Below are 20586 nucleotides of genomic sequence, written 5' to 3'. Positions count from 1 at the left end.
ATGCTTTTTCAAAGTATTTGAACAAGGCCTCAGTAGGTTTGAAGATGATTCCCACCAGTCATACAACAGAAGCATTCATGGGAGAATATTTGTAGAGGGATGGAAGATTACTTTCACTTGACTCTGTCTCACACACCTACAGAACTTTCAGTAATGATACTCCAGTGTCTTCAGGGGTAGACCAGGCTTCACTCAAATGAACCCTTCATCTGTTCATCCAATACCTGAGCCACTATGCCTAGCTGTCGGAAGCTCTTAACTAGGTGGGATGCAACACTATCCCCTTGGAAGCGCACAACGACATCATCCCTCTTCTGATAACACAGCAATTTTTTGGGGTAGCCGACCGGGACTCAAACCTGCGTCCAAACCACTGCACCATCAGGTCCTCTGGTGTTGAACGAAAGAGGCTTTAAAACAGTATAGTACTGTTCAACTATTACATCAGAGAACAGCATCCTCACACTACATGTGTTGTAATTCATTGTCACTATCAGCAGGACCTCGGGATAGCTTGCCCAAACAGTGAGCTGGACAATTTAGTTTTCTGTGTGCTCTGCCAGTGTCCTGCAGCTCACCCTGATAATCAGATTGCCTCGCCAACATCTACCAACGTTAGTTTCCTCTGAATTGTATTTTCACTGAAAATTGGTCGTTAACCACTCATAAGAGTTTCTGCACAGCCGGTCTATGATGCTGTGTGGGAAAGTTCCAACCAGTGAAGTAGACATCATTTGATAGACTACAACAAACAAACCTTCCAAAAGTCTTTCAGTATTAAGTAAAACAAATGCTGTCACGCCCTGGCCTTAGTTATCTTTGTTTTCTTTATTATTTTGGTTAGGTCAGGGTGTGACATGGGGGATTTATGTGTTTTGGCTGGTCTAGGGGTTTTGTATGTTTATGGGGTGTGCTCCAGTCTACGTGTTTATGTAAGTCTATGGTTGCCTAGATTGGTTCTCAATTAGAGGCAGGTGTTTATCGTTGTCTCTGATTGGGAACCATATTTAGGCAGCCATGTTCTTTGGGTATTTTGTGGGTGGTTGTCTTCTGTCATTGCACCAGATAGGACTGTTTTGGTTTTTACATTTGTTGTTTTGTATTTTGTAGTGTTCTCATGTATGGTCTTTATTAAACATGTTGAACTCTAACCACCCTGCATTTTGGTCCTCCTCTCCTTCAAAGGAAGAAAACTGTTACAAATGCGCTTACATGATACATTTATAATTTTGAGAAAGAACAAGGTCATAGTCAGCCTGGTGTTCCAATCCTAGAACCATGGAAAACATGTTTAATTGTCATCTCAAAACACAGATTCAAGCCATATCATGTCTCCTCTGTTTAATTTCATCCGGTTTTAATTCTCTGGAAAAGAATTGTACGTTGGCAGATTTTCATCCAGATTGGCCAAAACGTTCAATAATAGCAATTTCTGAAACATAACTATGCTGATCCCATATTATGGTTTCCCTTTTACTATGTATTCAAGGCATATCCTGCTTTTATTTTTAAAAAGCAACAAGATTTATCTGTCAGATTGGCCATGAGTATCAAACAAATTGGTTCATTTACAGTATTTTATGTTTATTATTTCCATAATACAGAGAGGCTAGTTGTCTGCCAAGATAATAATGGAAATGAAGACTAAACATCCTGAGTCAACTACATGGAAGTGTTAAAACTCCTCATCTACAGCATGTCAACATTCAGAATCTTGTGCAGGTCTCACCAACTTTTGATCTGATAATAGAGTTTTACTTGGAAAACTTCTAACTGACAAGACAATCGACTTGTTTATTAGGGTGTTTTTCTGTAACCAATTTCTTTACTACGGTTACAAATCCCAGTGAAAACCAGGCATTCCTTGGTGATGGTAAATCTTGGAGCTGAGATTCATAGGCCTGTGGTGGTTCAGATGTAGTCCAAAGGGAGAAGCCACCTCAACAACCACAAGGGATTTGAAGTGCATGTTGTCATCTTTCCTCGGCCCACCCATCTCATTCTGCCCCATTTACTCTTCATGTGGATGTGGATGCTTGTCTGTCTTAGTAGGTTCAGGAGAATGGGAACGTTTGAAAACATAGGGGCTTCTTTCATGATTATGTAAAAAAAAAGATATATAATATGGTAACTAACAATGACTAAGTATTTGTAGGTGTACTGCCTAGGCAGGATGTGGTAAGAAAATCAGAGAGAGATGGATTTCTGTCCACTGGACTTTCAGTTTGTCAGTTTTGCCATGACATATTCCAGGTTCCTTAGTGTGTGGTCTTCTTTGGTGTCTTGCCAAATTTGGCATCAAACCCGAGACCTTAAATGAAAAAGCACATGATACAATTAAGATAGTAGAGGTGTCTAGTCATCTCATCAACCAAAAAGAGACTTCCCTACTAGTTGAGGCCTATGAGCTCTAATGGAACATTTCCATAAGCAGCTGAAGAGCAGCTCAGCATTTCAACTATGAGGTGAAGCTTAAAGTTACTACAGACACATGAGCACATGGTGGAGGGAAATGGCGAGAGAGAGAGAGAGAGAGAGAGAGAGAGAGAGAGAGAGAGATTGAAACAGAGACATAGTCACAACATCAGAGAGATATTAAGAGTTAACAAGTTAATGTTGTTACTCACCAAGGAACACCAGGACAGTGCCGACCCACTGCATGGTGTTGAGGACGTTGCCGAACAGAAGGACAGAGCCCAGGATGGTAAAGAACTTCCGTGTGGTAGTGACGATGGAGCAGGTGAGAGGGCCGAAGTACACCACAGTCATGAAGATGAAGGTCTAAGAGAGGAAGAGGAGTGAATGACTGTTACTATAAAAGACCGTCTGCAATGAGAATGAGAGCAAAATAGCGAAAGACCACTGTAAACCAGATACTGGCACTTATCCATAAGAATCACACACATGTGAACCAATTAAAATGTAGAATGTGATTTGCAGACATGGAAATGTTTTCCTTTTAACACACACACACACAGTCACACCCATGTGAGACCCACCTGGCCTAAAGCACTAGTTATTCCAAACAAAAGGATGTTCCAGAAGATGCTGGGGTGACGGTCTGTGAAGCTCAGGAAGTCCCATACCTCACCTGTCCACAACACCCCTGAAAGAAAAACACATGGGATAATTTACTGAAAGTGACACAATTCAGCATAAATTGATTTATTTTTTCCTGCATGTAACAATTGCTTTTTTATTTAACTAGGCTGCTCGATTCTTATTTTTTAATCTCAAGTTATAAGATTGGTTAGCCTTTTCTTCTGCTACAAATGTGGGGAGAAGCCAATGAATTACTTTAATTGTTTTGGAATCAAACCCATGCTGAGATTTGGTTCCATGACTTTATGGTGAAAATGCCTGTTCCAAAATCAAAATCAACAGTGGATTAAGGGCTCCCCCTACTGGTACAGAGCAGTAACAGCAGTTTGATTGGGTTGAATAGAACCGGGGAAGTGGGGACTGCTTTGGCCAAAACCAAACAAAGGGTTTCTGATAAAAGTAAGGCTGTAGAAAAGCATGAAATTGGGACACTTAGACTGAGAAGGAAGATCTGAGATGAAGATATTTTGTTGAACAAATAATGGTGTATTTAGTAGAGACGGGGAGTTGGCAGAGATAGAGATACAGAAGAAACAAAGCAGAGAGATCCGACAAAGTGTATATTTTCACACTAGTGAGGGACAACAGGTGTCTCACCTAGTCCCAGCACCAGGGTGGACCACATGTTGATGTTGAGCATCATGTGGTTGGCACTAGTCTGGAAGAGATTCCTCATGTGGTCCTGGGCCACACCAGTCAAACCGTCCATGGTCAGAGATAGCAGCTAGGATACAGGGAGAGAGAAGGTCACATTTACAAACCCACAGAGGCACAGACAACAAATACACAAATAGGCAGAGAGAAACACAGACGAGGTCACAGAGATAATACCCCAGGCAGATGAGGACAGTTACACTCACCAACAGGATCTCCCCGAAGCCGAAAGCAGATTCTGTGGAAGTGACACTCTTGTTGGGTTTATAGAGGAACAGGGCCACCCCGCTGACGATCAACAGCACACACAGGTACTTGGCCAGTGGGTATTTCTTACGCAGTACAAATACACCCAGAATCATCACTGTGGAACCAAAGGCAAAGGGATGTGAGGGGCAGTTATCAGCAGCAGCCATCACTGGTCTATTGGGTTGATGTGCACATAGAAAGACAAGTCAGCCAGGGGGTAAAAACCATGGCTATGTAGATTAATGGGCTGCACGTGCTCAAGGGATAAGACTGGTCAGTGTATTACTATAGAACACACTAACCTTAGACAGTGTTTACATATTGAAACATACTGGGTGGGACAAGACTCATGTACTTTTTGTTAGCATGACACTTGCAGTCATAGGAGTATACATGGGGAGTCAGAGACTCACAGCAGGTGCATGCAAATAGAATGTATGTTCATTAAACAGGGACACTGAGTTTGGAAGGGCTGATGGGATGTGTAGTTTAAAAAAGGTGCAATATGCAGAAATCACACAGATATTTCCTGGTTGCTAAAATTCTAATAGTTTGTCAAATGTCAGTGTATGTGACAAAACAAGCCATGGATAGTGTAAATAATCATTGTACCATACAAAACCCGAAGTAAAAGATGCAAAAACAAAACTTAAGAAAGGGAAGGATATAAATAGTGCACATAGAACAGATACACCGCTTCTTAGACTGGCTTGCAATGAGAATGACAAATCTATAACTCATATTTCAATGTGAATTTGGTTCAGTCGCCCAAAAAGTTACATATTGCAGCTTTAAAAATGGCACTGGAAATGCAGATAAGGGAGTCTGGCTGACACTGAAACATGACACACTGCTGCAGTAAGAGGCCATGCAATAAAATAAGGCAAACTAACCCCTCAAACCTGCACTGGTCACCAAGCCAAAGGCTGCATATGACTTGTTAATTACATATTCAGGTGATGAGAGTGGGGTCAGGATGAGCAATAATATAATTATTACACCTACCTGGGATGGGCTTACAAGACTTCCCCAACACCTGTGACAACAATAGAGAGGTTGTTTAGATTTTAAAATAATAAAATATCACAACAAATTATGATGATGACAGCGAGGGATAAGACTGACCTGTGTGGGGTAGTTAACATACTGTAGGGCAGAGTTGCTGGATACCATGGCTCCAAGATAAGACAGGGAACACACTCCATAGAGCCAGCTCTTGGTGTGGTCTGGTCTGGAACCCTCAAAAAACTGAATCACTAATGGGGAGCAGGTAGAGAAGAGACATCTATAATACATGGAGATTCAATACCAACAGACCATTGAAACACCCATGGGGGGCAAGATATGTTGGAGATAACTGTGTTGGGCAGAAGGTGAAAGGCCACGATTGATGACTATGTGTGGTTTACTCACAGATCTTGGCAAACCCAGCATTGATGATGCATTGGATGAATACCAGCGTTGTGGCATAAACAAACTTCTCCTTCGTCTCCCCCTCACCATACTGTCCCCGGGTACTGGGTAAATCAGACAAACAGCATTATGACACTTTACCAGTGCAACCACTCATGTTAATCAAGAGTTAATACACTTCTTATTACACATATAAGACAGGTGTGACACACAACAACACAAAGGCCTTGATATTCAGCAAGGGACTTATTTGTTAATTCAACTGTGGAGTATCTATAGGCTATAAAAAGAGAATGAGAGGGCAGTGTGAGGTACTAGTAGTCTGCTCTGGTTGACTACAGATACAAATCATCACTGGAAACAAGATGAGATTCCTCACCCTTGAGTGACATACCATTCAAGACATATCTACAGTATGTAGCAAGCTAATACCATAGGGATATAGTTTTTTGAACAGTTTCAGCTCTGTAGAGTTGGCTCGCCTACATTCAATAATGACATGAACTTGTTGCATACAGCATCACCAAATAACATATGTGCACAAAGAAACAGCCAATAAAAGCAATGTGCATCAAGAGCCTATGTTTAGAAATCAATGATGTCGCTCGCATGTCAGACCAGGAAACTACTTACATTGTCTCTTGTAATATGCCATAGTAAAAATAACAAACGAAGACTCCAAGGAAACAGACAATGAATCGTATACGCTCGTTCTGCAGTAGCGAGGGCTTCCCCGCTCCCTTTCCTGCAGCCATGCTGTCCTCCAGCTGTCCGGGTATGGAAACCGATACAGATCCGATCCCCGTACCCCTCACAGCAACGTCCCGCTCCACAATCCCAGATATCACAAGCCCGGAAATGGTGACGCTGTAACGTTACCCTAACTGGGCAGACAGTTGCTAATGTGACTATAGATCAGTCCGTGGTTCCTCTTCAAAGATTGAGCTAAATGTCCCTGTTAGCTAGCTAACGTTAGTTAGCCAACGTTAGATTGGTGGGTTGGTTGTTAGCAATTAGCAAAATCCATCATTGTTGTCAATCCAGCTGTCGCAGTATAGTGTTGAATCCGCAATATATGTCCTTAATTGCAGGTCTCTCGTACTAGCAAACGTTACTCCTGTCCCGATCCAGGTTATGTCAAAGGTATCCCATTCAGACAATTTTCCCGGTGGAAACCGGAGTGTAGTTGTTTTCATTGAGATACGTCAGAGAACAAGCTGGCTCAAAGACCTCAGTGGTTCATTTGGAGCCCTCAACGGATATGCTTGAGTTTGTAGCTACTATACCATTCATATAAAACAGTGCTGGCAGAACGCAGATGCTACAATTTTGTAACTATGCATGAACCATGTGATTTGTTTTCTCATTTGAATCAACTTATATACAGCATACAAGGTATCTCGGAAATGTTCTTATTTTTGTTGATGTATCAAAAGATTCAGATGTAATATACATGTGATCTATACTCTTTGATTTATTGTTCATTTAAATGGCAGTCTACACAGACGACTATTGAAAACATTTACGGGGCTTTCTCGAACTTGTCGCGTGTCTTTTTTCGTACAGGGATGTGGATGGATTCTATTGGTCCAAATAAGGCAACAAACCACAAGATTCTGCCATTGAAACAGACGGACGAGAGAATGGGCGGGGCTTCTACTCCAGAGACACCGCTTCACGTGTCGAAGACAAATTTGACAACATTGAAATGCACCACCACATTTCAGCATTGTTCAATAATCATGACTGAACCCATTCACAATTGGTTTAATGTCCATTTAATGTTAGTGTCTACTGTCAAACTAAAAACATGTTTAAACAACTTCAATGCTTAAAACATTACATTTTACAGGTAAGTATTGGAAGAACACCTACATATTGGTGATACAATGTCATTTTACATCACAAAACAGCAAGGTAAATCTTATTCGAAGCTGGGGGAAAAGACAACTATGTCCAAATGATTCAGACTGTGCCTTTACGTCAGAAGAGAGCAGAGGTTCATGCTCATGCATGACACAACATGCATTTCAAACTGATATAGGAACAGCCACTATATTGCCATACACATTGCTCAGCCTCAACCTGAGCAAGGGATAGGTCAAGTCACAAAGTGAGTACTCACTAGGTATACTCACAAACCAACTGTAAAAACATTCTACTAGGACCTAAATATGGGAAATGTCTATCATAATGAACAATTACTTGACAGATTCAAAAACAATACATTCACCCCCATCAATGGGACAAGAGAATACAAAGACAATATCCAAATTCATGATAAACATTGGGACTCACAAATGGACATACCCCATTCCATCTTTTGTCTTGTCCATTCCCCCTCTTAATGGACACACACAATCCATCTTTTGTCTTGCCCATTCCCCCTCTGAATGGACACACACAATCCATCTTTTGTCTTGTCCATTCCCCCTCTTAATGGACACACACAATCCATCTTTTGTCTTGCCCATTCCCCCTCTGAATGGACACACACAATCCATCTTTTGTCTTGTCCATTCCCCCTCTGAATGGACACACACAATCCATCTTTTGTCTTGTCCATTCCCCCTCTGAATGGACACACGCAATCCATCTTTTGTCTTGTCCATTCCCCCTCTGAATGGACACACGCAATCCATCTTTTGTCTTGTCCATTCCCCCTCTGAATGGACACACACAATCCATCTTTTGTCTTGTCCATTCCCCCTCTGAATGGACACACACAATCCATCTTTTGTCTTGTCCATTCCCCCTCTGAATGGACACACGCAATCCATCTTTTGTCTTGTCCATTCCCCCTCTGAATGGACACACACAATCCATGTATCAAGGCTTAAAAATCCTTCTTTAACCTGTCTCCTCCACTTCATGTACACTTCATGTACACAAGTGACATCAATAAGAGATCATGGCTTTCACCTGGATAGTCTGTTATGTTTTGTATACCTCATGTATACATTAGAAAAAATTTTAGACATTTTGCAATAAATTGAATAACTGATTTCCCACCAAAATGTCTTAATTTCTGATTTGATTAAACATTCTAAATGTTTGGAATATCTTCATTCATTGTCCAACTTTTATATATTTTTTAAAAACCTTTTAAACATTTTGCAGACCCTTGCTAACTTATGGGAATGTTAAATAGACATATGGAAGTCAAATGTGCACTTAGGTATTGTGAACAAAAGTTCCATGAACTATATTTTGGGGAAGTGATCCGGAAGCCAAATGTTTTGTTCAGTTATGATCTCCTGCATGGTGTTGATGAAGCTGCCTTCCAATACCACATTTGATGTGGCATCCATACTGTATGTGTATTTTCTTACAGGTTTGTGTGATGGCAACAATGAACATAATCCTAAATGTTTGAAGCAAAGATTATTGTTAAACTATATGAATGTAATTATTTTTTAATGCAAAATTAAGGCCTACTAAGCTAAATCTCCATGATGAGTTGAGCACTTAGAAATGGTAGATGTAGCTAGCTATTATACTGACAGAGTCAGAACAATTCAGACATGCACTATTAATAACTGACTGAGGCCCAATTAACTTGTTCTTCAACTTTCAGTTCAAATGTTCATGAGAATACATTGGTATTGTAAAGGGAGATTAATAATCAGGGTACGAATAACATATTTACTCTTTGGAGTGCCCACATACATATGGGGTATGGTAGTAACGTTAGGTACAAGACGCACTGGTTTGTGTCAAGAACTGGAACTCTGCTGGGTTTTTCACGCCCAAAAGTTTCCTTTGTGTATCAAATAGGGTCCACCACCCAGAGGACATCCAGCAAACTTGACACCTGTGGGAATCATTCGCGCCGACATGAGCCAGTATTCTTGAGGAACGCTTTGAACACCTTGAAGAGTCCATGCCCCGACCGGGGAGAAAATACATTAACGCAACAACAAAATATTAAGGGAAAGATTTTCTGTCCAAATGACATCGGCTGTATGGGGTAAAAGCTGTGAAAACGACCCGACGTGTTTCTGATAAAATTTCAGTTTGGTTTTGATGCATTTGTTGTGGTTGAAATACTATCAGCTTTTATGATGAAGACAGCACCTCTACAGATGGTATCTGAGCATGGCATTCTCTCAAGATGCATTAATAAATCGTTTTCTCCACTCCTGTTCCAAATTTAACACTATATTTAGTGTATGATTTTACTGCAAGGAATGCTTAATTCTGCAGGAGTTATTATTAAGGCTATGTGAGAGGTTATAGACCTACAAGTCAGTGCCCAGATTTCACAGTTCCCTTGACATGCCATAGGCCTATTTGAAGTTCCGTCTGCTGTCATCCTCTTTTACCACTTCACCAAATCGTTTCCAAACATGACTTTTCTGGCCCTCCCTTCTCTTCAACTCTCCTGTCGTAGCTTTTGTCTTATTGAATTAAAACAATGTCCTTTTTGCCTCTGTGGATTGATAACTTTTTCTGCCTGTTCCCAAAAGTATGATTTGGCTATTGGCTGTGTGGGCTATTTGGCATGCCTACAGTTAAGCCCTGCAGATTAGGTTTATGCACTAATACCAGATAGCCAAAAATAATGAAAGATGAACCACAATGTAGCCTTTATAAATTGCACAATAATTACACATTTATGGATTTATTAAAAGGTATTATTTATCTTTATTCAACCAGCCTGCCACCTGCCACACAATATTTAATGACTCGAAACCCATCCACCCCACAGATATAACCGCGGGGACTGCGGGTTATGAGTCAACCCGGGCATCACTAATTAGTACATCTCTGACTCCAAGCTCTAGCTATAACAAATCTAAGGGTATCAGAGCAAGGCCAAGTTGTGTAGAATAAAAGTGTCACACAAACATTTGTACAACTTATTTACCCCCCCTAACCAAGGGGGCAAGTGACTATCAATGTACCCAGAGCAGCAAGTCCCTCTGAGAATCAGGACAGAACATGACAGATTTGAACCTGATCCCACAGAGAACCCACTGTAGAGGTCTCTCTTTTTGTTGATCTTAGTTGAATAGATCTGGAGGCTTGTCATAAGTCTCTGACAAGGTGGTGGCAGCCATCTTGATTGAATCTATTAGGATAAATCCATCCTCAGTCTGAAAACAACCCCATCTCCACAGTCACATGGTGGTTGTGTCCTGGAGGGGTCCACTCATGTAGCCCCCAACCGAATGCCCAACTGTCTGGTAGGGGGCAGAGCCTTGACCTGAGCAGCCTGTGACAGGCGAGACTGACAGTCCGCGGAACAGGAGGTCCATGGAGGGCAGCAAGGGCTTGAGCAGACTGACAGGGCAGAAGGCAGAGCCTCCATGGGGAGTGAAATTCACCTTGTTGGGGTCAGGGCAGGATACCTGGAGGAGAGGCTCTCTCTGACAGGGAGACCTGGGGTTGAGGGACAGAAAGAGATGATTAGCCCAAATCATTTCTAATTACACAAAGTCTCTGTGTGTTTCAATACTCACATAGCCTCTTCACACACTACGCGTACTCGCTCACAGCCTTCAGGGGGCTCCCTCTGGAAGGAGTAGGTCTTGTTGGGACGAGGGGAGGAGGGCTGCAACAGGGAGGGGTCCAGAACTGGAGAGGGGCACACGGTCTCACAGTCCACAGGGTCTACACAGAGAGGGGAAAAAATTATTTAAAAAAAAAAGGTCCACTATGGTATTTAAGTCATTCAAGTCTAACAAACCATCCATTTACTCACCCGACTCTCCCATGGGGCAGGGAGACTGAGATGGGGAGAGTAGAGCTGGGTTCAGGGAACAGGGAGACTCAGATGGAGAGAGCAATGCAGGGTCGAACGAGGCAGGGGAGGGTTCACTCTGGGTACCACTGCTGCACCTCTGGGCAGGAACTGGGGCCCTGTGGCCATCTGGGACATCCAGGATCTAACAGGGGAACAGGGAGAGAGTACGGTGAGGATATGGGACACTGGCCATTGGAGAGAAATAAGAGCTAATTGGCTGTCACTAGAGGGATCCAGTGGATCCATAGAGGGTTGAGATCATGGATCTAAGCCAGCCTGTACCCAAGCAGATAGGCTGTATTTAAACATGCTCACCTTGTGCTGGTCCTCAGGTGTCTCTGACACAAAGACCCCCTCCAGCTCCAGGTTCAGACCTTCCACACTGCGCCGCAGCCGAGGGGCCAACCTGCTCAGGGGCCCTGTCTGGGGGGGGGGGGGTCACCAAGGACACATGAAAATGGAGCACAGGAGTGTGTATGGTCTCATCTTATCTGTTCCACACAAAGGGGCTTGAGTGTGAGGGTATGTACCAAAGGCCATGCACACATATGAGTACGAGTGTATTCCTGTCAATGTGCATTCCTGTCATAGCGTGGCGATGGTGCAACCGGGCAGCTTGATGACACCAGCTCCTAAGAAAAGCAGTGCTGTTTTTCTAGCCCTGTTGCTAACGTCTCTCTACTCTGCCTGAGAAACTCAGGAGGCCAACCATCAGTGTTCTGTGTCAGTGAACACCTCCAGGGTCTCACTGTCTGCATACATGATCTTACGTTACAGTCATCCAGGGGACATTCAAAATCAAAAATAACATTTTAAATTCAAGTAAACAAGTTGCAGTATAAATAAGGACGGGCTCAGAGTACAGATCAAATCCACAGTATTATGGGGAGGGCTGTATAGGACGTACCTGTGTAGCGCCTGGCACATGGCCTCCAGGTAGGGGGTGGTGGGGACGCTCATATCCCCCAGAGGGAGGGGCGTGTCGGGAGCGCTTCTGCAGCTGGTGCTTGAGCTTAACCACCTGAGGCCAAGTCAGAGGGAAAAGGACTTAGAAGAGACGCTCGTCTTTCAGAGGAAAGAATGAGGGGAGGACTAATTCAACAGGGAGAGAGGGGTGTGACTGGCCGAGTCTCTGCAGACAACAGGAGAGTAAAAACATCTGAGTTTTACTGGTGTATTGTGAGAATGATGTTTGATTGTCAAGATCCTGGTTATAAAGGACCTTTTTTAGTAAACATTTACATTCAAAGAAAGTACTCACATCCCTCAAGTGTTCAGCGCTGCCCCATGATGCTGAGCGTTTGTGTCCGCCAACACTTCTTCTTCCCCGAGTCTCCTCTGCCCAGGAGCTGGGAGTCTATGGAAGGAGCAGGGTTGTTATAGTAACCAGCGCCATGTTGCTTATACAACTCTGCACACAACACACACTTTCTGAAAAACTGAACTGACTTGAAAATAGTTTTTTGCTGTGGAAACTTTGCTGATTGGATTAGAGTCAGACAGGATTATGTTCTTGTCGATCATTTAACTACACAACTGGTAACTTTATCTACGAGTTCTAAGATTGACCTTTCAGTAGAACATTACAGAGCTGTGAACCCGTTTTGCTCTTCTCTCACTGTACAATTGACACCTATGGAAGTGAAACATTACCCGAGCTACATGATTTGACTAGAGTACAGAAGTGGTGCCCTACAGCTGTCAGGCACACCTGCCAGCTACACAGCTGTGCAGAGGCAGACAGGCAGGCGAGGAGTAAACCACTGTTGCTGACAACACCCCCTACAAATGAGTAAAACAAAAACCACAGCAATGCAAATACACAAGGGACACACGTCAGCTACAGCAGCACAGACACAGTTTAACATTAGTACACAAAACATGTAGACCGACAGCTGCATTCACACAGAATAGGAGGCCGCCACAGAGTTTTGGGTAATCAACATGGTGACATCCTGTGCTGTCCCTCCTTCATTCATCACAACTGAGCTCCATGTCTTCACATGCAAGAGGAGGAGGAAGAAGAGAGAGGACAGTGGAGAGTTCCTACCGACATGGGCCCCACTCCTCTAATGCCCACGAGCCCTGGGGTGAGCGTTGCTGGCAGACGGGAGGATGTGGGTGTGTGGTGATCTATCTGCTGAGTTGCCCTCCCTCGTCTCCACACTCCTGCTTCACACACAGCCTGGACAGGATCCTCTTGCTGATGGCCAATTTCTCCTCAACATCAATTTATTTTTTCCTGTTCTGCCTCCCCTAACTTAGCTATTTTCTCTGGGCCTCCTCTCCTCCAAATGCAGGTTCCTCTCCAGGTCACGTCTCCCCAAAATGCAGTCTTCTCTCTGGGTCTAGTCTCCTCGAGCTCTCAGTCATCTCACAGAGTTCCACACTGATGTCATGACGCACCGTAGTGTAACAGAGTCGGTCCCGGGTTATAAATGACAAAAAACCTTGACGCCATCTTCCGCCCTATCTGGTGGAGCCGTGGTCAGACATCGTGGCTAAATGTGTCACGGAGGGACAGTCAGTTACCCAACCCTGTCAGTGTACTGTTACTGCTCCCTACACACCTCCTCCTCCCTTCCGACACCAAACATGACTGGAGAGATCACGGGACACAGGGCTATAAAAAGATCCGGTCAAAAGGTGATGGAATGTTCTGGGTGTCTTTCGCTTTGAATGCCAGTTCAGCCTCGTGTTTTATTTGATGTAGATTTACTTTTAAATATTACAAAAGGGGTTTTGAACCTGTTACTACAAATTGTTTAGATTGGGTATCTCTTTAGTTTGTGTGTTTGTGGCAGAGGGGAACTCCCCCAAATCCACAAGAAGCTGGTTATATGGGAAAATGTGCCAGTTTCATTACTGAAGAAAAGAGATAATGGCAGACAATAGGAGACAGTTATATCATCTTAAATAAAGCAGTGGGGTGGGGGGTGGGGGCTGTATAATGAGGTCGGGAGGGGTCTGTTCTGTACAATAGAGGGCAGGAGGTTTGTTCGGTATAAACTGTGTCAAAATTGAGGGTACAGTGGTGGAGTGTGGTTAGGTTAGCCCAGGCTTTGAGCACTAGATGGGGGTGGATACAGTAGAGGGGGCAGGGGTAGGTTGAGGTTGAAGAGACAGCAGAGGGGGGCACAGGTGTAGGTTGAGGTTGCAGAGACAGCAGAGGGGGGGTAGGTTGAGGTTGAAGAGACGGCAGAGGGGGGTAGGTTGAGGTTGAAGAGACAGCAGGGGGCGCAGGGGTAGGTCGATGTTGAAGAGACAGTAGAGGGGGCGCAGGGGTAGGTTGATGTTGAAGAGACAGCAGAGGGGGCGCAGGAGTAGGTTGATGTTGAAGAGACAGTAGAGGGGGGGAAGGGGTCAGTTGAACAGACAGTAGAGGGGGGCAGGTTGAACAGACAGTGGAGGGGGGTTGGTTGAGGTTGAACAGACAGTGGAGGGAGGGGGGTTGAGGTTGAACAGACAGTAGGAGGGGGAGTAGGCTGAGATTGAAGAGACAGTAGAGGGGGGCAGGAGTAGGCTGAGGTTGAAGAGACAGTAGGGGGGGGAGTAGGCTGAGATTGAAGAGACAGTAGAGGGGGGCAGGAGTAGGCTGAGGTTGAAGAGGCAGTAGAGGGGGGCAGGAGTAGGCTGAGGTTGAAGAGACAGTAGGGGGGTTGAGGTTGAAGAGACAGTAGGGGAAGGGGGCTGGGGGGGTCGAGGTTGAAGAGATAGCAGAGGATGAAGAGAACAAAACAACTATTTCCAGTTGGCTGCCTTCTACTGCTCCTCAGCTTCAGAATGGAACTGCTAGACACCTGCAGCACCAGCCTCAGATAGCCTCATGTGGCCTTTATATTACAGAATAGGACAACAGTGTTTATAACACACATTTTCATAGATTAAAAGTATGGCCATTGTAAGCAACAACGGTGACAAATTGAATGGGGAGATACAAATAGCTTTTAAGCAATATCAATACAGTCTTGACAAGAGTATATTCCTCTCGGTTTCAGATCTATAGGAGTTAATGGATGTTAATGTTAAATTCACATTTGGGCTGTGGCTGAGTCCGGTGAGTTTACCTGTGTGGCCTTGTCATTGACACAGGTGACTCCTTGGCTCTCTGCCTCCTTGGGCCACCGGCCCTGCAGATATGGTCCAACAATTGTATCCAGGGACAGGGTGCGACGAATGGTCGGCTTTGGGGGGCGAGACTTGCTCCTGTCGCCTGAAGGAAACAGCCAAAAGAGATCACATTTACTGACATGAAACGTGTCTGCTTTATACTGTGTGTGTGAGATGAGGTCAATATTTGTAACAGAAGACAGATGCTAATCTTGTATGGAGGGCTGTTTTGTGTGACGGTGCCCCAGTTTGACAGCATATTGGTCTGACAAACTCAATGCTCAGTCTACCGGTGCAACGTAGTTGGAACAAATAGTCACATCATAAAGGAGGCTCAAAACTACTTTAGCACCAGCAGGAGTTCATAAAATGGCCTCCCCCGGCCCCCACCTCCCCTCGTAGGGCTCGGTGAGCTCGTAGTACAAGTAGGTGTGTATTGGCAGCTCTTTGTAAGTCATCTCTGGCATGTGTGAGCCAAGCTACTGAGCCTACAGCAAAGCCCTCCAAAGATATGTTGCACAAGACTGGCAACGATTCTACTCCTGAAACCTATTCCCCAACTCATACCACTTCCCTCCACCCCACTTCCCAGGGCAGACAGGATGTATAAATAAACACCACAGAACAAGCACTCGAGTTACTGGTGCATCATTACAGTGTACTGTTGAAACACACTGTGGAATTACAGGCCACAAAACAAAGGTCCCTTAAAACGTCTATTGACATTGGCACATGAGAGGGTACAGAGGTAGGTAGTGTAATTCAATTACACTCTTAAAAACACCTTCAGAGAGTTCAGGGGCAATACAAATAAAAATATTAAAACACTGACCATTTATCAAGGCCATTTTACTGATTAAAATAATCACGATATGTAGCGTATACTAAAGCTATGTGATGTTTGATAGTCGTCACCAAAACGGACGTGTTAAATAGAAAATGTGCTTACTCTGGCTCTACCAAACAGCTCAAAGACACAGTGTGGGTAGGGTGGTCTACACGAAGAGATTAAAATGGATAAGAGCGAGAATATTTGTATTTGTCAAAACGGCAGTCAAGCATCAATCATGTCACCAGAACAATACCCTCTATCTATTGGAATGGAGCATCAAGATCACCATGCACTTTCATCACCCTGTGAAGTTCAGAACTTATTTCATCTGTAGCCTAATAAACTGCATGGTTTCCCCCAGTAATAATGGGAGGACCACACACACCATATCATCTCGACTCCAAGTTCACTTCAATATGATGGTTATTCAGTGGAGGCTGGTGGGAGGAGCTATAGGAGGATGGGCTCATTGTAAAGGCTGTAACAGAATTAATGGGACGGAGTCAAACATGTGGTTTCCTTATATTTGGTGTGTTTGATACTGTTCCATTTATACCATTCCAGTCTTTACAATGAGCCCATCCTCCTACAGCACCTCCCACCAGCCTCCACTGCAGTTATCATTTCTCACATAATACATTTTACTGACACAAAAAGATCACACCATTTCAAACAAACAAATAACCTGTCGGCATTTATAAAATTGTACCGAAACTTATTTTTTATATGGTCCCACTTTAGTCACATTAATACTCTGGATGGAAACGTGGTTAATCAAATCGTATTAGTCACATGAGCTGAATACAACAGGTGCAGACCTCACAGTGAAATGCTTACTTACAAGTCCTTAAATCAACAATGCAGTTAAAAATATATATAAATAATAAATGAAAGTAACAACTAATTCAAGAGCAGCAGTAAAATAACAATAGCGAGACTATGTACCGGTAGCCCCCTGTATAGAGTGAATTTGCGGGTGCGCCGGTTAGTCGTGGTAATATGTACATGTAGGTAGAGTTATTAAAGTGACTTTGCATAGATGATAACAACAGAGAGTAGCAACGGTGTAAGGGGGGGAAGGGGGTGCAAATAGCCTGGGTAGCCATTTGATTACATGTTCAGCAGTCTCATGGTTTGGGGGTAAAAGCTGTATAGAAGCCTCGTGGACCTAGACTTGCCGCTCCGGTATCGCTTGCTGTGCGGTAGCAGAGAGAACAGTCTATAACTAGGCTGGCTGGAGTCTTCCTCTGACACCGCCTGGTATAGAGGTCCTGGATGGCAGGAAGCTTGACCCCGGTGATGTACTGGGCCGTTCGCACTACTCTCTGTAGTGCCTTGCGGTCAGATGCCGAGCAGTTGCAATACCAGGCAGTTATGCAACCAGTCAGGATGCTCTCGATGGTGCAGATATAGAACCTTTTGAGGATCTGAGGACCCACGTCTCCTGAGGTGGAATAGATTTTGTTGTGCCCTCTTTACGATGGTATTGGTGCGCTTGGACCATGTTAGTGATGTGGACACCAAGGAACTTGAAGCTCTCAACCTGCTCCACTGCAGCCCCGTTGATGAGAATGGGGGCGTGCTCGGTCCTTTTTCCTGTAGTGCACAATCATCTCCTTTGTCTTGATCACGTTGAGGGAGAGGTTGTTGTCCTGGCACCACACGGCCAGGTCTCTGACCACCTTCCTATAGGCTGTCTCGTCGTTGTCAGTGATCAGGCCTACCATTGTTGTGTCATCTGCAAATTTAATGGTGGTGTTGGAGTCGTGCCTAGTCATGAGCGAACAGGGAGTACAGGAATGGACTAAGCACGCACCCCTGAGTGGCCCGTGCTGAGGATCAGCGTGGCGGATGTGTTTTTACCTACGGTTACCTACCCTTAGTGGTGGCCCGTCAGGAAGTCCAGGATCCAGTTGCAGAGGGAGGTGTTTAGTCCCAGGGTCCTTAGCTTATTGATGAGCTTTGAGGGCACTACAGCATTGAACGCTGAGCTGTGGTCAATGAATAGCATTCTCACATAGGTGTTCCTTTTACTGAGAACTCTTTATGATGCCATTGCAATAATTTGTAATGTAATAAAAAAAACATGGATGTAACTGACAAAACTATGTATATAATGTTCCAGCTATATGGTGTAATAATGATTTGGAAAAAACATGACATTATTCTCAAATTAAGTAGCACATTTCTGCTTTTACAACACTTCCTTTTATAGGGTCCTACAGAGACCCACATCAAAACACATGCTTGAGCAGGGTGGGGGATGGTTGATGCATGGTGGAAATTTGGCTATATTCACTGTAAGTCGATGGTCTGTTTAGAAAAATTGAGGCCAAAGGCACGTAAAATAGACCCATGTAGCTAAGCAGTAAGATACTATAACAGTTAACCATAAAAGATAGCCCACATACCCGTTAGACTAGTGCTAGACAGCAATAACAATGCAAACTCTAGCGACATTCCCACCATAGTGTAATATTTGGCACCAAAATGACAATTTGTATTTACCAGTCTTGGAATCTTTGCAGCGCGGTTGTGCTTTGTTGTGAAGTTGGAATGGGACAGTGGCTCGAAGTGGTTGTAGACAAGGGGTGCCCCCCCGAGCCGCTTCACTTCTGCACGACATCCCCCCCAAGTGCAAAATGAAGCAGCCGAAAACACTTCGACTTCAACAGGCAATCGTATCAAAGCTCACAATCAGTAGTTTTAGCTACCTCTTCAGTTTAAATTAGCCAGTATTTCAATATTTATGATAAGTATCCAACATGGTTAGCTTCTTGCTAGCAGCCAGGCTTCTTTTGTGATTACCATGATTTCCTCCAACTTTTCTCTCGAACTAAAATAAATACATTAAAATATTAGCCCTGCATTCAGTTCACAATAAAACTATTAAATGCCCAACCTGATCATCCACCCTTGGCTATTATAACTTTACTTTATGTAAACTATCAGGCTACACAGTTGACAAAATATTGCCAAATCTTGTGTCTGAAACTGACAACAGCTCAACTAGCTAAATTCTCGTGTCCAATTTACTTACAAGTGGGCGAGGCGAATGACACATTCTTGATCTGGTTGGGTACTGAAAAATACGACTTAACTTTTATTGGTCATAAACTCCATCTATCTATCTATCAAGGGTCTGCCCTCGAAAGTCATAATGTTCCCTCATAGTTTATTAAATCTCAAACCAGCAGTGTATACCAGGGCTTCTCACTCCTATGCCTTTGCCCCCACAATACATTCACACACCGTCCTCTTTCATGTTCGAACATTATGGATTAAACTCCTTATCAACACCGATTCAAGAAAATATAAAAGCAACATGCAACAATTTCAAAGGTTTTAGTTTGTTAGTTCATATAAGGAAATCAGTCAATTGAAATAAATTAATTAGGCCCTAATCTATTGATTTCTCATGACTGGGAATACAGATATGCATTCATTGTTCACAGATACCTTAAAAAAAAGGGCAGGATGTGGATCAGAAAACCAGTCAATATCTGGTGTGACCATTTCCCTCACACAGAGTGACACATCTCCTTCGCATATAATTCATCAGGCCTGTTACGCTACTCCTCTTCAATTTATTTTTTCCGTTATTTTACCAGGTAAGTTGACTGAGAACATGTTCTCCTTTGCAGCAACGACCTGGGGAATAGTTACAGGGGAGAGGAGGAATGAGCCAATTGTAAATTATTAGGTGACCATGATGGTTTGAGGGCCAGATTGGGAATTTAGCCAGGACACCGGGGTTAACACCCCTACTCTTACAATAAGTGCCATGGGATCTTTAATGACCTCAGAGAGTCAGGACACCCGTTTTAACATCTCATCCGGAAGACGGTGTCCCAATCACTGCCCAGGGGCATTGGGATATTTTTTAGACCAGAGGAAAGAGTGCCTCTTACTGGCCCTCCAACATCACTTCCAGCAGCATCTGGTCTCCCATCCAGGGACCAACCAGGACCAAACCTGCTTAGCTTCAGTAGCAAGCTAGCAGTGGTATGCAGGGTGGTATGCTGCTGGCAATGGCTGTGCAAAGTTTCTGGATATTGGTGGGAACTGGAACACTGCTGTATACGTCAATCCAGAGCATACCAAACATGATCAATGGGTGACATGTCTGGTTAGTATGCAGGCCATGGAAGAACTGAGACCGTTTCATCTTAAAGGAATTGTGTGCGACATAGGGCCATGCATTATCATGATGAAATATGAGGTGGTGGTGGTGGCAGCAGATGAACAGCACAACAATGGGCCTCAGGATCTCGTCACAGTATCTCTGTGCATTCAAATTGCCATCGATAAAATGCAAATGTGTTCGTTGTCCTGAGCTTATGCCTTCCCATACCATAACCCCACCATGGGGTACTCTGTTCACAACAAAGACATCAGCAAACCGTTCGCCCACATAACGCCATACACGCCGTCTGCACGGTACAATTGAAACTGGGATTCATCCATAAAGACCACA

The 20586-nt window shown here is 43.8% G+C and overlaps 2 protein-coding genes across 3 annotated transcripts; both read right to left on the bottom strand.

Moving 5' to 3' along the window:
* Nucleotides 1-1257: 1257 nt before the first annotated feature.
* Nucleotides 1258-6896, bottom strand: LOC118377360 (solute carrier family 35 member B1-like). The gene is made up of 9 exons (XM_035764247.2): nucleotides 6052-6896; nucleotides 5419-5522; nucleotides 5131-5261; nucleotides 5011-5041; nucleotides 3963-4120; nucleotides 3700-3826; nucleotides 3000-3106; nucleotides 2628-2781; nucleotides 1258-2311 (listed from the first exon to the last, which is right to left on the bottom strand). Exons 1-9 carry the CDS (start codon nucleotides 6171-6173, stop codon nucleotides 2259-2261), a joined length of 987 nt encoding a protein of 328 aa, XP_035620140.1. The 5' UTR covers nucleotides 6174-6896; the 3' UTR covers nucleotides 1258-2258.
* Nucleotides 6897-7169: 273 nt separating this feature from the next.
* LOC118377365 (protein FAM117A) lies at nucleotides 7170-19138 on the bottom strand. 2 transcript variants are annotated; one of them, XM_035764258.2, is made up of 8 exons: nucleotides 18618-19138; nucleotides 15235-15380; nucleotides 12429-12524; nucleotides 12075-12188; nucleotides 11483-11590; nucleotides 11126-11309; nucleotides 10884-11034; nucleotides 7170-10803 (listed from the first exon to the last, which is right to left on the bottom strand). In XM_035764258.2, the coding sequence occupies exons 1-8, from the start codon at nucleotides 18733-18735 to the stop codon at nucleotides 10542-10544; spliced, it is 1179 nt and encodes a 392-aa protein (XP_035620151.1). In that variant the 5' UTR covers nucleotides 18736-19138; the 3' UTR covers nucleotides 7170-10541. The 2 variants fall into 2 exon arrangements, with proteins under 2 accessions (XP_035620151.1, XP_035620152.1); XM_035764259.2 differs by lacking the exons at nucleotides 15235-15380; nucleotides 18618-19138 and adding an exon at nucleotides 13218-13763.
* Between the last annotated feature and the right edge of the window lie 1448 nt (nucleotides 19139-20586).

This window comes from Oncorhynchus keta, chromosome 5, assembly GCF_023373465.1.
Source record: "Oncorhynchus keta strain PuntledgeMale-10-30-2019 chromosome 5, Oket_V2, whole genome shotgun sequence".
NCBI lineage: Eukaryota > Metazoa > Chordata > Actinopteri > Salmoniformes > Salmonidae > Oncorhynchus > Oncorhynchus keta.
The sequence above is the reverse complement of the archived record's forward strand: the minus strand, read 5'-3'. Positions and strand labels throughout refer to the sequence as shown.